Source organism: Ammospiza nelsoni, chromosome 15 (genome assembly GCF_027579445.1).
Source record: "Ammospiza nelsoni isolate bAmmNel1 chromosome 15, bAmmNel1.pri, whole genome shotgun sequence".
In the NCBI taxonomy this organism is placed as follows: domain Eukaryota; kingdom Metazoa; phylum Chordata; class Aves; order Passeriformes; family Passerellidae; genus Ammospiza; species Ammospiza nelsoni.
Genome location: NC_080647.1, coordinates 15,114,605 through 15,130,083, shown reverse-complemented (window position 1 = coordinate 15,130,083; position 15,479 = coordinate 15,114,605). Strand labels below are relative to the sequence as shown.

At 56.9% G+C, this 15,479-nt stretch overlaps 1 protein-coding gene across 1 annotated transcript in view; it reads right to left on the bottom strand.

Annotated features, from left to right (window-relative positions):
* The window catches only part of DLG3 (discs large MAGUK scaffold protein 3), a 77,129-nt gene that overhangs the window by 24,815 nt on the left and 36,835 nt on the right, over positions 1 to 15,479 (bottom strand). Inside the window, exons 5-10 of the mRNA XM_059482770.1 lie at positions 13,431 to 13,484; positions 5,232 to 5,282; positions 1,839 to 1,963; positions 1,210 to 1,379; positions 514 to 650; positions 90 to 234 (exon numbers count right to left, since the gene is read on the bottom strand). Of these exons, the coding sequence (XP_059338753.1) occupies positions 90 to 234; positions 514 to 650; positions 1,210 to 1,379; positions 1,839 to 1,963; positions 5,232 to 5,282; positions 13,431 to 13,484 (682 nt within the window). The remainder of the gene's footprint in view (positions 1 to 89; positions 235 to 513; positions 651 to 1,209; positions 1,380 to 1,838; positions 1,964 to 5,231; positions 5,283 to 13,430; positions 13,485 to 15,479) is intronic.

The window sequence follows — 15,479 nt, the reverse complement described above, 5'->3', positions numbered from 1 at the left end:
CCCAGCAGGCTGAGGTGCCCCAGCCCCATGTGCCCCCAGCCCAGCAGGCTGAGGTGCCCCAGCCCCCGTGCCCAGCCAGGCGTACGTACTGCTGGCGTAGTCGGGGGGCGCGTACATGTCGTTGAGGTGGATGTTGCCAGGCTTGGCCACTTTGAGGTACACCATGTCAGAGGTGTTCTTCAGGGCGGCCACGGCCTCCTCGTGCCGCACGTCCTGCAGGTTGGTGTTGTTCACCTGCCACGGGAAAGGTGGCACGGCTGAGCAGGAGGGCAGGGAGCAGGGCATGGGAGGTGCCACAGCAGCACCAGAGGCATTGTCCCATCACCTTGGGTTTGGCCCCCCTGCCTGCAGACATTACTGAGCCTGCCCTGCCACAGCAACATGCCAGCAGGAGCCCCAGGGAAGAGGGGTGAAGCTGCTGACAGGATGGGTGCTGGGGTTCAGGATCAGCACTGCATGGCAGTGGGAGCTGTTCAGCCTCTCCTCACAGCTGGCTGTGGGCACGGGGCTTACCGCAAGCAGCCGGTCTCCGATCTGCAGGCGCCCGTCCTTCTGGGCAGCGCCTCCCTCGATGATCTTGGTGATGTAGATGCTGTTGTCCCCAGGGATGTGCTGGTTCCCAATGCCCCCTGCAATACTGAACCCCAGGCCTGAGGGAGAGTGAGAATGCAGGTGAGGGACAGGCAGATAGACAGACAGATAGACAGAGACCACAGCCACTGTGCCTCACAGGCATTCACACCCTGCCCAAACCCAGCAGGCAAAGGGTCACCCCAGCCTGGCCACCATGGGTCTGTCCCATACCCCGTCCCACAGCACTGTGGGTCTGTCAGTCCCATAGCCCCTGTCCCACAGCACTGTGGGTCTGTCAGTCCCATAGCCCCTGTCCCACAGCACTGTGGGTCTGTCCCACACCCCCTGTCCCACAGCACTGTGGGTCTGTCAGTCCCATAGCCCCTGTCCCACAGCACTGTGGGTCTGTCAGTCCCATAGCCCGTGTCCCACAGCACTGTGGGTCTCTCAGTCCCATAGCCCCTGCCCCCCAGCATTCCACACTGCTCAGCCACCCCTCAGCACTGCAGCGGTGCCACCCTGCATGCCACACCCCCCTGAGGCTGCACCTCACAACATCTCACACCAAGGGTCACCCCACGCTGTCCTGTGGGGCAGGGGGGCACCCTGGCGCAGCGAGCAGAGCTCAGGGCTCACCTTTGGGGCCCTTCATGAGGTTGACCTCCATGATGGTCTCCGGCGGGGGCTGCCGGCGGCGCACCACGAGCCGCACCACGGGGCCGGCCTCCTTCAGGGCCTCCACTGCTTTGCTGTGCACCACCTCAGACACGTCCACGTCGTTCACCCGCAGCACGCAGTCGTTCACCCTGTGGGCACAGCGTGGCCCTGAGCATCCCTGGGGAACCACCAGCGCGTGCCACCCTCCTCTGGTCACCCTGTGCCACCCTCCTCCAGCCCCCAAATGAGAGCTGCTCAAGCTGGCAGATCACGCCCTGCTGGGGTGAGAAAGGGATCCCTCCCAAAGCAGGGCTTGGTCCCTATAGTGCACCCCTGATGGAGATGGGAGATGAGAAGGAAGGCTGGGTCCCTGCCCTGGGCTGTAATGGGATGGGTGGGACCATGAGGCTGATACAGGGAGGGGAGGATGGGTGGCTACAGACAGGAGGCGGGTGGCCAGCGATGGACAACCCTGTCCAGAGGGGATCTGGCTGTGGGAAAGAGACATATGGAGGCCAAAGACCATATTGGGAAAAGGGGTTAGGCCCAGAGGGTCCATGCAGAGATCCTGGGTGACCCCCTGGCTGCTCCCCCAGCCCTGTACTCACCCTAGACGGCCATCCATGGCTGCTGCTCCCCCGGGGATGATCTTGGTGATGAAGATGCCCGGATCATCTGGAACATGGGGGTTGTCGATGCCTCCCGCTATGCTGAAGCCAAGGCCGGAGTTCCCCTGTAGGAAATCAAACGCTGTGTCCTGCCCCCATGGGCACCTGCGTGCTGCCAGCCCTCCTGAAGCGGTTCCCCCCAGCTTTGGGACTGCCTGGGGCGCAGGAGGAGCCCTGACAGCAGCTCTCCCACCCGGGGGTGCCCAGCCCAGGGGGCTCAGGGATGCTGCTGGAGGAGAGGCTGGTGTTCCTCAGTGCAGCAGCGTGGAGCACTGAACAGATGGAGGCAGAGTGGGAACCTCCCTCAGCACCGCGTCTCCACAGAGAGCGCGAGGCAGGCAGGGAGCTGGGGGAAGAGGAGGTGGTCCTTGGCGGAGAAAACCTCCCCTTGCTGGCTGCTCCCCAGGAGGAGACGCCGATGCTGCAGCCTCCACGGAGCAGCGGGGATTGTGCCAGTCACCAGCATCCCACTCCTGCCCCTCTGCACCCTGGGATGTAGCCCTGGCACAAAGCCCAGCTGGGGACCAGCAACGCTGATGACAAAATCTACAGCTTTGCGTGGAGGTGGTGATCAGGATGGAGTGGGCTCTCCAGTTCTGTCTCCTTTTCCTCACAGATATGCTTGTCCTGCCCAATTCTGCCTGGGGGGATGCAGGGACCACAGCTCATCTCCAGGCCATCCCCCCAGCATCTCAGGATTGAGTGGCTGTGGCCCTGTGCCGCCTCTCCCACTTGCAGGATCCTCATTAGTGACACACTCACAGGCGCTGCTTCTAGATACATGCCTGATGCAAGTGGACAATTCCTGCCTTTTTTGCTCTGCCTTGAAAATCAGATGGCTCCTTGCCTTGTTTCCTCATGTGGAAGAGCTGACAATTAGTCACAGACAGTTGTGCCTACCTCTCTCGTACACGAGTGGGCTCAGGCCAAGCTCTCCTGGCTGCCCATGGCACCGGTGCTCAGTGGTGGATGAGGGGGTGCTCTGCTCTTCCAGGGTCCCTGTGGACTCCATCTCCCCAGGATAATTTAGCACCAACAGCCAGATGGGGATTGCACTTCTCCCCGGCAATTTTGCCCCAGCATCAGTGATGCAGAGCTGGCTTTGTGACACTTGTGACACAGCACCAGGAGCCACCAATGCCTGTCACTGTGCAGTGCTCCCGGATGCTCCCTGGCCAGCTGGGATTTGGCTGGCATGTGACACACAGGCATTCAACAGTAAAGGGTCTAGGCTGCTCTCTTTCCTCTGTGCTGGGTTCTGATTACCCTGAGCCTAGCTCAAAAAAGCTCTTTACTGTCACAGAGACCAGGCCTGGCTGCAGCAAGGGAGGTGAGATTGCAAAATGATCTCCAGCCATTAGTTGTGCCTGTCTGTGGAAGGTCCTTGGTTAGCTACAAAACCTGGAAATGATCTGGGAGGTGTTAATTTTTATTCTGATAAACCTCAAAAAGGAGTTCAAGGGATTTCTTAGCTGACATCAGGGTTGATGCCCTGATGCCAGGGCAGTTCCTGCTGTGGACATGTGTGGTGGGTAAACACAAAGCCATGTCCCTCTGCAGATTGTGTTTCTGCTATTATTGCCCCTAAAATGCTGCTGCATTTACGTTTGTCCTTACAACAAAGGCAAGGATTAATAACAGTGACTGACCACGATTTTGGGGTGCACTGAGGTCAATTCTGGAAGCCAAACCCCCCAGCAAGGGGACAGCCTCACCCACAGGCACCAGGGTGCTTCTCCTGCATTAAGACAGGATTGTTGGATCCCACCAGGGACCAGGGGAAGGACCTGGGTATGGTCCATGCTGGCCCAGGCTGCTAAGCAGTGAGATTCCCTCATGATTCCTTGCTGTCGGAGAATGAATTGCTGCTCGGGGCTTTGAAATGAGGGCATCAATGAGTGCTGCCTCTCTGTGTGGTCCTGCCAGCTCTTTCCCTGTTCCCACCATGTGCTGAGGACAGAGGATGCTCTGAATCCCTGAGACAAGGCTTCTGCCCGTGACTGGGGCCCGGAGCAAGAAGCACTGAGCCCAAAAAGGAAGGAAGGAACCTCTGGGCTGGTTTCGTCAGGCACGCTGGGGAAGCGGTGGGTGAGGCGGCAGCCCCAGATAACCTTCCGTCCACCCACCTCCGTGATGCAGAGCCAGGGGAAGGAGGGAGATGACTAAAGGCACAGAGGAACAGAATAATGAGCGCTGCCTCTTCCCCTGCAATGCCGGCCACGCGGCGAGGCTGAGCCGCCAGCACGGCACCAGGGGGAGGCAGGGGCTGAGGGGAGGCCAGGGGTGATGTGGGGAGGGATGGGGGCTGTGGGGAGGCCAGGGGTGATGTGGGGAGCAAGGTGTGCTGTGGGGAGGGAAGATGGGCTGTGGAGAGGCCAGGTGTGCTGTGGGGAGGCAAGGGGGATGTGGGGAGAGAAGGGGGCTGTGGAGAAGCAAGGTGGGCTATGGAGAGACAAGGTGTACTGTGGGGAGGGAAGGGGAGCTGTGGGGAGGCCATGTGAGCTCATGTGGAGCTGTGGGGAGGCAAGGTGTGCTGTGGAGAGGCAAGGGGAGCTGTGAGGAGGCAAAGGGAGCAGTGGGAAGGGAAGGTGTGCTGTGGGGAGAGCGGGCAGCCTCCCACCACAGCCACTCCCAGCCACCAGGGCTGTGCCTGTCTCTCAGAGTAAACCCTGGGTCAGCTTTTCCCACTCCATTACTCCATCTTCGTCCCTCCTCCCCGGCTGCTTCCTGGGCAACAGAAAGCCCTTGGTACCCTGTGTGGTGCTGGCTTGCCCCTGGATAAACCCCACACATGGGGGGAGCTGATTCTAGCCACAGCTGGTGCGGCACATGCCATCACCTCTGTGCTGCCAACAAAGAAAAGCCTTGAGCAGGAGCTTCCTCCATTGTGGCTTGTTTCACTAAACAACCTGCTCTTGAGCACAGCATCCCAAGGCTGTGTGCCCTAGAGTGACAGGGAGCCTGGTGGCAGGGTGGCTTTGGTCCCTGTGCCCAGTTGTGGGGTGCACCCAAGCAGAGCTCCCCACACCTCTGTTTTCTGACAAAGGCAATGACAAAGAGCCCCCCCATGCTCTGCACTGATCAATTTGTGGGGGTGAGGGTGTGAAAGGGGGAGAAACCCTCCTCCCTCCCTTCTGTGTGCAGGAGGAGAGGGGAGCAGCAAGCCCACCCTGGTGGGAGCCAGACTGGCACAGCAGGTGTAACACCCCTGAAAGAGAGGGGGGAGCAGAGACAGGCTCTCCCCATGGGCTGTGCAGGGATGTGTGGGGGGCAGCAGGGCCGGGGGTGGGCGAGGGGGAGGAGGCTGCTGGTGGGTGGGTGAGCAGTACTTACCCTTTCCAAGACAATCTCTTCGTACTTGAACATCCCATCACTGCCATTCATCTGGAGAGAGGGAGACAGCGTGTTACGACTCTCTGCTGCTCCTGGGGGAATTTGTTTTTCCTCTCTGGTAGCTGAACATGAAGAATCCAACCTAAAAGCTGCACCATCACCACTGAAAAAGCTTTAAATGCAACTGCCTGAGCCTGCCCTGGAATTAAACCATGTGCTGCTTTTCTCTCTGGGCATGAGCCAAAGCCCACTGACTTTAATGCACTTCTGTGCAAAGCCTTTATTCTCCCAGCTCATTTCTCCAGCCATGAAAAGGAACACAACCGAAGGCACAAAAAGAAATAACACCTTTGTTACGCAGCATATAATTAACCTCAGGAATTCACTGCTTGAGGAAGGCAAGAGAGGGGGTCGGTCCATTTAAAGGGAAAAAAATGTCTGTACATAATAACATAATAAACACCTTTAGCAGCTTATATTTTTTAAATCTTTTCATAGCATGACTGTATTAACAGGCAATTCAGGATAATTTATTCTATGAAATTAGCTGGGTGCAAAGGAAACAAGGTGTGAGAGAGTGGGGCACAGTAAGAGGTGCAAACATTGTGATGCCCTTCTGTACAAAAATGGTGTAGCCTGTCTCAGTGCTGTACACCACACTGATCCCCACGCTCAAAAATCTCCCATACCCCAAGCATCAAAGCAGAGCTCTTGAAAGCATAACGAATAGAAACAAAAAGGGATGCAATTGTAGGCTGTAAAATGGTAAATGTAGACTCAAAAAAAAAAATCCATTCTCCACATCATCAACAGTGCACGGGAAAAATGTAATGGTTTCACTCCATATCATCAGGATCAGGCCAGAAAGAGCTGCCAAGGTCTAAAATTTAGCAAGATTTGCAATGCAATTGGCTACTGAAACATCCAACACTTAAAAGCAACAGTTTCAAGGAAAACTGAGTTGGAAGGGAACTCAGAGGGCCATGGAATCCAACTGCTGGCTCTGCATGGTCCCCCCAACAATCCCACCATGTGCCTGAGAGTGTCCAAATGCTCCTGAAGCCCTGGCAGCCTTGGGGCTCTCACAAATCCCTGAGGAGCCTGTCCAGCGTCCCACCACCCTCTATGTGAAAAACTTTGTCTAATGTCCAAGCTAAACCTGTCCTGACACAGCTGCATGCCCTTCCCTCAGGTTCTGTCCCTGAGCACCTGAGAGAGGAGATCAGTGTCTGCTCCTCTATTTCCCCTCTTGGGGAGGCTGCAGACTGGGGACCTCTGTCCTGTCTCCTCCAGGCTGAATGAGCAGAGTCACCTCACCCTTTCCTCATCTGGTCTCCTCTAGACCCATCTCTACCTTTGCAGTCTCCTTTGGATGCTCTCTAACAGCTGTAAATCCTTTTATTGTGGCCCCAGGGCTCGAGGTGAGGCTGCCCCAGTGGGAGCAGAGCCTGACAGTCCTCCCTGGCCCATCAGGTGATGCTGTTCTTGCTGCATCCCAGGCCCAGGTTGGCCTTTTTGGCTACCAGGGCACACTGTCGACTCACATTTATTTTGGAGGGGACTGAACTCAACCTCATAATTTGAGTCATTCTGGAAGAGAAGGGATGGGACATGGGTAGTTCTGTATGGCAAGGCAGAGGCAGTGGAACCTGCACTCAGCAGGCAAACAAACCCCTCTCTCACTGTGCAGTCCTGCCTCTGCCTGTGGCCTCTGGACACCATGCAGGGCTCCTCATGTGGGTTTTACATCCACCATTAACTGATGGCTCACAGATAATATGGAGCCACTTTCTGCATATGCTCTGTACCCCAAACTGGAGCTGACATGCCTTTGTTTGGACACAGTTCCCCTCACGAGGCACCAGCATGCTGGCTGTGTCCTGCTTTCCCAGCTCCTTGCTATCTGCACAGCCCTGCCATGCTCCACACCCCCAGAGTGCTGGGGCATTCCATGGAGGGGACAGCAGCCATCCTTTATGCTAAAGCCATCATCTGACACCACAGAAGAAAACCCAGCGAGGCTGGCTGAGGCTCTATTGATGGGTATCAAGAGGAAACAGGAGTTTTTCTGGGTGGCAACAATCAGGGGCCCAGGCAGAGGAGCAGTGCTGCAGAACAGGGTCTGCTGTAGGGCTGTGCCCCCTGTGACACACACACCCTCATTCCCTGCCCTGGGATGCCAAAGCAATCCCACACCCTGTCCTGCACCTCAAGGATGAGGCTGGGCAAAGAGATGGGAATGAGGGTCCAGTGAACACAGGCTGGGTGTGTTGTCCCTCCTTGGATGTGCCCTGTGCCTGGTGCCTCTCAGCCATGGGAAGATTTCAGGGGACAGTTCAGGGTTGGGACATCAGATACTCCAACAGTAGGATACTCAGATCCTCCCAGCACATTGGGAAGGGCTTTGGCCAAATCTTACAGGAGGATGCTGCAGCAGAAAAGCACCAGAAGTGGTGAGGTTTGTTGCCCTGATTTTTTAAGATTTTCTAAGCCTTCTGATGTTGACATTCTTGTAGCAAACTTTCTCACACACTTTCTGTAAATAACTTAAATAACTCTTTGTTTTGCATTCTTTTGTGGAGGAAGAGAAAGTTGATAAACTGTTGGCTTGTCCAGTGTCATTGGAGAGGTGGCACTGTCACCCTCCAATCCACTGTCACTTTTGGAAAACTATAAATGTTGAAGTCAGAAAATAAACTGCCCTTTTCTTCACCCTGAGAACAGCAGTGTGTGTGCTTGTGTTCTTTTGTGTTCTATAGTGACAGGGGTTAACCCACAGCAGGATCCCAGCCAGCCTCAGAGGGTCAGGCACACATGGTCAGTGCCACCTTGTGCTGTGCTCCTGTGGGCAGAGGGGCATTGCTTCCCTTGCCACAGGTTCCCCCTTGGGCATGGGCTGCTTTTCCTCCTCTCGTCTTCCCATATTGACTAACCCTAAGTGCAGCCAGCTCACTGGCCCCTGCCACCCTCAGAGCCTCCCTCAGCACAGCCCCCATCCCATCCCATCCCATCCCATCCCATCCCATCCCATCCCATCCCATCCCATCCCATCCCATCCCATCCCATCCCATCCCATCCCATCCCATCCCATCCCTCTCTGCAGTTGCTATCCCGGTGCGTGGGGTGCCTCTCCCTGGTTTTCCAGCAGCTCGGATTGCTGGCACCCTTTGCTACTACACACATTGTCCTCTGTGCTTTGGCACTCGGCACAGTTGCCACACAGGCAGCCATATGCACACCCACGGGCGCAGGGAACAGCGTACACATCCCTGCAGGATGGGATCTGCAGAGAGCTCTGACAATCTGTGAGCCATGAGCAGAGCCAGCGCGGGGCGGGACTGCCAGCGGCACCGGGGCTGCACCGAGAGCCCAACACAGAGCCTGTCACACACCGGGGCTGCACCGAGAGCCCCAAACAGACCCTGGGCTGCACCAAGAGCCCCCACAGAGCGCAGGGTGCACCGAGAACCCCGCACAGACATCAAGAGCCCGGCACAGACACCGAGCGCCCTGCACAGAGCCTGGGGTGCACCAAGAGCCCTGCACGGACCCTGGGCTGCACCAAGAGCCCTGCACAGACCCTGTCACACACCTGGGTGCACCGAGAGCCCGGCACAGACAGACCCTGTCACACACCCAGGCTGCGCCAAGAGCCCTGCACAGAACCCGGTGTCACACATTTGGGCTGCACCGAGAGCCCTGCACAAACTCTGTCACACACCCCGGTGCTGCCAGGCAGCTGAGCTGGGACAGCCCCACTCCCCAAATCGCCGAGCTGCCAATGCTGAGCACTGTTCTGCACTGCTCCCACAGAACCAGTGGCGTAGGTGTTTGCTTGGTGTGGTGTCTGCTGGGGTCAGCCAGGCCTGACCGTGAAGTTTTGGCACTGGTTGTGTTTTCAAAATTCACGCAATTGGAATGCCAATTAATTGTATAAGGAAGGCAAATGAAGAACTTAATATATACAACGTAACCAAGGGAACAAGCCAACAAAGCGAACGTTCCAGTGTCGGAAAATCAAATACCAGTCACTCACTGATGGCAAAAACCTCCCCATGATACCCACCAGAGCTGCCAGGACCTGGCTCTGCCACAGACTGATCCCCCTGTCCTTTGCCAGTGCCCTGTGCTGCTCCCCAGATCCTGTTTGGGGCCATCTCCAGAGGGAAGACGCCTGGCTGGGAAGATGCACCACACCCTGCTCTCCTCGGGTAACACCTGCAGAGCTCACAGCACTGTCAGGGGCCAATTAGCTGTTCCCAGCATATCCTGATCCTAAGCATCACCTGGTTTCTGATGGAAAAGAGTATGGGTATTTTTTCCAGGCCCTTCCTGTGCAACAAGCCCACCTGATGGCTCGGGAAGAGGCGCCTTTGCTGGCCCTCTCCTCCTCTGAGCAGGAGGGGAATGGTTACCGATGATGGCATTTAGCTCATCAACAGAAGGCTGCAGAGGGAACACTCATCTGATAAACAGAGGAGCACACACCTTCCAGAGCTACTGCAAGCTGTCTGCAGGCTCTGCCGGCCAACACCGCCACAGCCCACGTGGAACACCTCTTGAAATTTGCTGCAGAGTAAGGATTTGAGGTGGGTTTTTGGGTTGGGGGGTGATTGGCTGGTTTTTGTGGTTTTGCTTGTTGGTTTGTTTTTTAAATAAAAAAAGAAGGCCAGATTCATAAGGCAAAGATCAGGTTCCTCAAATGCAACCCAGATAGGCAACCAGGCTGCAAGAGTAAATCCTCTGCAGGAAGGATAACAGAGCTCACAGTCCCTTTTGGAGCAAGGTCCTGCCCGTATCCTGTGCTTGGGATGTGAGCAGTGGGACCTGCTGGTGGAGCAGCCTTTTATCGAGATAATGGAGAGGGTTTGAAGACTGCAGAGCCAGCCCCTGGTTGTGCCAGCCAGCCCTGGGTGTGGAGAGCATTTGGCAATGCCCCACAGCTGCCCCAGCACGGGGAGAGGGGAGCAGACCCGTGCCAGGGCAGCGGGTGCAATGGGCACCTCCCTGCTGGCACTGGCACCACCAGCGCTGGCACAGGAGAGCTCTGCCTGCCTGCACATGGCAGGGGGCCCAGGGAAAATAGGTCAAGAGCTGCCTCCCTTCACCTGCCCGTGTCCATGTGTCCTGCTGCAGCACTGAGACCTCCTGACTGCCCTCCAGCCACCCCCTGGCCTCAGCCCCTCGTGTGCAGTGCCCACGGGGCTGGCCTCGTGCACAGAGGGGATAAATGCCCTGTTTGGGGTCAGCCTTTGCCAGAGGACCAACCTGCTGAGCTGGGCAGAGTGAAGGGTTTGCAGCCCTACAACAGCTGTGAGGACAGCACAGACACACTGCCTGGGAATTGGCACTGGGATGGGCCCAGCCAGCACCTGGACCAAGGTGTGAGGGACCCACTGACTGAAATCAGGCCTGGAAAGCACCTGCCATCCTCACACCTGGCTTTTAGGCAACTGAAGGTGATTGGACCTCACTGCTGGGCAATGAGGCACCAAATCAAGCTCCAAGGAAGCCTGAAAACCTTCAACTGAAAACCTCACTCTGAAACTTTCAACTCCTCAAGGGCTTTGGAGTGACTTTCCTTGTTCATTTTGGAACTGCCTGGCAGCAAGAAGTTGTTTTAGCTTTAGAGAGGCAGCTCTGAAATGCAGAGATCTCATCTGCCATGGAAACTCTGTTTCCAATTCTCCATCTCCACATTATGGACATGCTGGGCAAAATCCACCAAGATGTGAAACTGTGAGCATGGATGATGCCCTCCAGCAATCTCCTTAAAATCATCAACGGATGATTTTAACACTGCAGGCATTTTATAGTGGATTATTTGGGTTTTTACACCCTGGGGATGCTGGGCTCTGCTCAAGCCACAGACTGAGCCCCAGCCATCCCAGTGCTGCAGCCCCCACCTCAGAGTGCTCCTGGGGATGGGAGTGGGTGGATGGGGACATTGAAATGCAGAACAGACTTCTTGATAAACAGGCAGGGCCAAATCAAGCCCAACAGCCAGTCCAATGCAATCAATGGAACTAGAACAGGAAGGAACTAGACTACTTCCATCTGTTTATCATTACGGAAAGCAATGAACAGTTAAGTAATTAAAGACTGGAAGATGTGAATTTAACCCTTCCAAATACATGCTGTACCAACGGGCTTCAGATTTTGGGTTTGTAAAAAAACCCTCATGTTTCCAGATTGGGCATTTTGGTGTTTGCAGCAAGGTCCTGGTGTGGCTCCTTTGCTGAGCTGGGAAACTGCTGAGTTGTTTTCTCTGAAGCCTGAGGAATCCAGCACCCCAGAGAAGGAAAAGATGGAGCAAGGCCTGTTTCCTGGTATAACATGGAGTAGAAGGCAAGAGTTTCCAGGCTGGATGCTGACAGGAATCAAACTGAGCTGTCTCCCCTGCTCTGGGCAGCCAGAGGTGACACACACCAGATCACAGCCAGCAGAGCACAGCTAATCTGGTGGCCCTTTGGACCCCTGCAGGACAGGTCCCAGCATGTTCTGCTGAGTTTGGATGGATGGGAGCAGTGACTGTCACCCCCAGCATGATGCTGGCACCTGTCTGGGGTGCAGAGCACCCCCTGAAACCCAGCCAAAGTGCAGGGAGAAGGGGTGGACATGGATAGGGAGGTGGAGGGAGAGGGAGGGATGTGAGGTTGATGAGCTGGAGCACAGGGAAGCAGCCAGGAGGCAGGAACGTGGAGTGCCCTGCAGTGGAAGGAGTGGCTGCTGCCCCACATGAGGGCTCCCAGAGCTTCCTGGGCTCTGCAGGGCTCAGGAACCTGCCTGGGGTGACAGAGCCTGTCCCTGGCCCCTGGGCTCTCCTCTCCTTGCCCTTGGGCTCACAGGGGCAGGCAGGAGGGATGGGCATGGATGGAGGGTGGCACAGGATGCAGTGCTGGTGCCTGCAGTGATGAGTGGGCAATGTTCCTCCAGAGGTGCGACATTTGGTACCCAGGGAGGGTACAAAATGGATGTGAAAGCAGCCTTTCCACCCAGGAATTCCTCTCTGCCCTACCATGTGTTTGGGGAAAGTAACCTTTGGGGACAGCTGCTCCCCTCTGCCACATTGATACAAGGCTGCTGGACCCAGGGCCAGCACACTGAGAGATGCACCACTGCCTTCCTCCCCAGTCAGGTGGCTTTAATTCAGGCTTAATTACACAGCCAGGGCTGGAAAGGTCTCAGCCAGGCTCTCCTTCTTTTCTGTGGCTCTTCTCAACAGCCCAGTGCAGCTCTGATGGGCACTGACCCCATCACAGGCTGTGGGCTGAGATCTGCAGATTTCTACAGGGCAAATTCAACCCCCAGAAGTCCCCTGCGGCAAATTCACCTGTGGCCACCACCCTGACTCCAGAGATGGACCCACCCCAGCTCTGAGTCCTGGTGCTGCTCCACTGCTGTGGAGGCAGCTGCAGTTTGATTCATCAAAAGTAAACCTGAGGCAAAGCACCCAGCCCTGGCAAAGCTGTGAGCTGGGCTCCTTTGGGCAAAGAAGGGAAACACCCCACAAGCACAGAGCCAGTGCTGCTGGCCAGACACCCATGCTGGCCACCCTGCTCCCTTCATCTGCCCCGCAGGAATGAGTTACAAATGTTCTGGGGAAGGATGGAGCAGGAGGCAAACCCTGTCTGCCACAAACTGAGGAGGATTATCTTATACTACACCACTACTACAGGGTGCCAAATGCTGCAAACACACTCACCAAGCACTGCTCAGCTGCTGGCAGCCTTCAGTGGCAGAGGAGCAGCACCTGGTGGGCCCTGCTGCCCTGAGGACCGGTGAGGGAGATGCCAGCAAGCACCCAGAGAGCTCTGCACTCCTCCTGAAGTTGCCTAAGGAGACTGAGGCAGTGCAGGAAGAGCCCCTCAACCCCCCTGTATGAGAGGCAGAGGAAATGACTGTATGATTAACCCTGAGCACAACCATCTGGGATCCCCAGCTCCTCTGCTGAGGCCTTTTGCCTTGTGCCTCCTTGTGCTGGAGCCCCAGCATCACCTGCTGCTGGCCTTGGCTCTGTGCTGTGTCACCCAGTCCCAAGGTTTGGGGTGGGATGAGCTATGGGGACATGGCGTGGGTATCAGGATCTTCTGCTGCCTTACCAGGGCCTCCTTGAGCTGGGAAAGTCTTTCCTGCATTGCTGAGCAGGGAAAATGCAGCACTTGATCAAAGGAAGCAAAAGGAAACTGGGAGACTTACAGAGAGCCCTTGTTCCAGCGAGTCAGTGTTCACCATAATGGGAGCGGGGTTGGCCTGTGAGGAGACAAAAGGGGGATGTCACCAAGCTGAGCCACGGACCCAGCCCTGGTGGTGCACTGCCTCTCCCCTGGCCACGCCAGCACGGACCCTCCAGGCCAGGCAGCGCTGGGAGGTTCGGGAAGGGCTCTGTTTGTCCAACAGCCCTGCGACAGGAGCAGGGCCACAGCACAGCTCTGGGCATCAGTCTGTCCTCAGAGCTGGTGTGTCCCAAACACCCCATGGCCTTGGCTGCTGGGAGGGACATAGGGAACACTGGAAATTCTCTCAGGCCTGTGTCAGACTCCCAAAATTTATGTGAATTTCACACTAGCGAGAGGTTAGGAGATATGAGGAGTAGGGAAAGAAGCCTTTCTGGGGGAGGAATTTACTGCCAGCACACCAAACACCTTCCAACAGCTGCTGTTCCTCCTAAGCACAGGGCCACCATGCCCTGAGAGAGGTGACAGCATTTGTTCCCTGATCCTCATGACTGCTGGGCAGCCTCGGCCCATCCTGACAGCAGCACACACATCCTCCTGTCCTGGAGGGCTCCCTGTGACCCCCTCCGGGTCCCTCCTCCCGGGCTGCCTCGGCCTCGGCTCGCTGCACATGGCGGGGCAGGCACGGAGGGAGGGAGGGCCGAGAAAGGGATGGGAGAAGGTGCAGCGCCGTAGGCCGGGGGCGGGTGAGGCCAGGGGAGGGACGGGACGGGACCGGACGGCTGGGGATTAGGGACGGCCGAAGGAGGGACAGGACGGGACGGCCAAAACCATGGGGAGGCCGGAGGAGAGAGGGACGGGACTGGGAGGGACGAGACGGGATGGGACGGGGAGGGACGGGACAGTCGGAGGAACCGGGGTGGGACGGGACTGGGAGGGACGAGACGGGACGGGACGGGGAGGAACGGGACGGGGCGAGACGGGACGGTCGGAAGAACCGGGATGAGACGGGAAGGGACGGGGAAGGACGGGACGGGACGGTCGGAGGAACCGGGGTGGGACGGGACGGGACGATCGGAGGAACCTGGGTTCCTCCGGAGTGGGACGGCAGGCGATCTGGGACGAGGATGGCCGGCCGGAGGCGCGGGACGGGGCCCGGAGGTGGAGGAGGAGGAGCAGGGCCGGGCCGCTGAGGGTCCCGCCCCGGAGCTGTCCAGCGCCGCCGCTGCTGAAGGCGGGGGCTGCCGGAGCCTCCTGGGCGCTGGGAATGAGGGAGGAGCGGCCAAAGCCAGAGGCAGATCCAGGGCTGGCATTCCCCGCCGCACACAGCGGAGCAGGGCAAGCCTGGAAGGGCAGCGGGGGCTGGAACTCGCTTCATTATCCTCGGGCTCGTGAGGAGAAGAGCAGCGGAGTGAGACAGGAACCACCGGGGAGGGGGAGTGAGCCTGCCTGGGCATCACCAACAGCAGCCAGGCAAGGTGGACTACTGAAACAACCACCAGCACCACTGCCTGCCCATCAACAGGGTGTTTGACCACACGGCCCCCCAGCCTCTGATCTGTGATGTTTCCACAGGAACCAGCTGCCTCCTCATCGCTCCTGTCTGGGTTTGCCCATCCCTGACTGAGAGCAGCCCATGAATGTCACACCAGCCTCCTCCATACCCCAGCACTGCAGTGCCCACTGTGCCCTGCTTTAGCTGACTCTATTTCTGACTATTCACTCTCCTCAATTAGTGGAGGAGAGAGTTAAGGACCAACCAGCCTGTGGTTTAAATCCTGCCCTGGAAGGTTCTGCTCTCATATGGATGGAGCAGGAGGTAGTTAATTTGATTTATTTAGATGCTTTCTGATCTTTCCTGCAGCTGTAACTATTGGTTACAAAACCATAGTTTTTATGGCAATTAATTCTCTAACTCAGGCAAATATGACCACTTCCAAGCACTCCTGCCAAACCCCTCCTCCACACAAAGGAGAATCACAATTTTCAGGTCGAGTGTCTTGGGATCTCCAAGTCCCAGAAGCAATGTTAAACTGGGAATATCCCCTCTCTGGCAGTACACAGCCCTTGT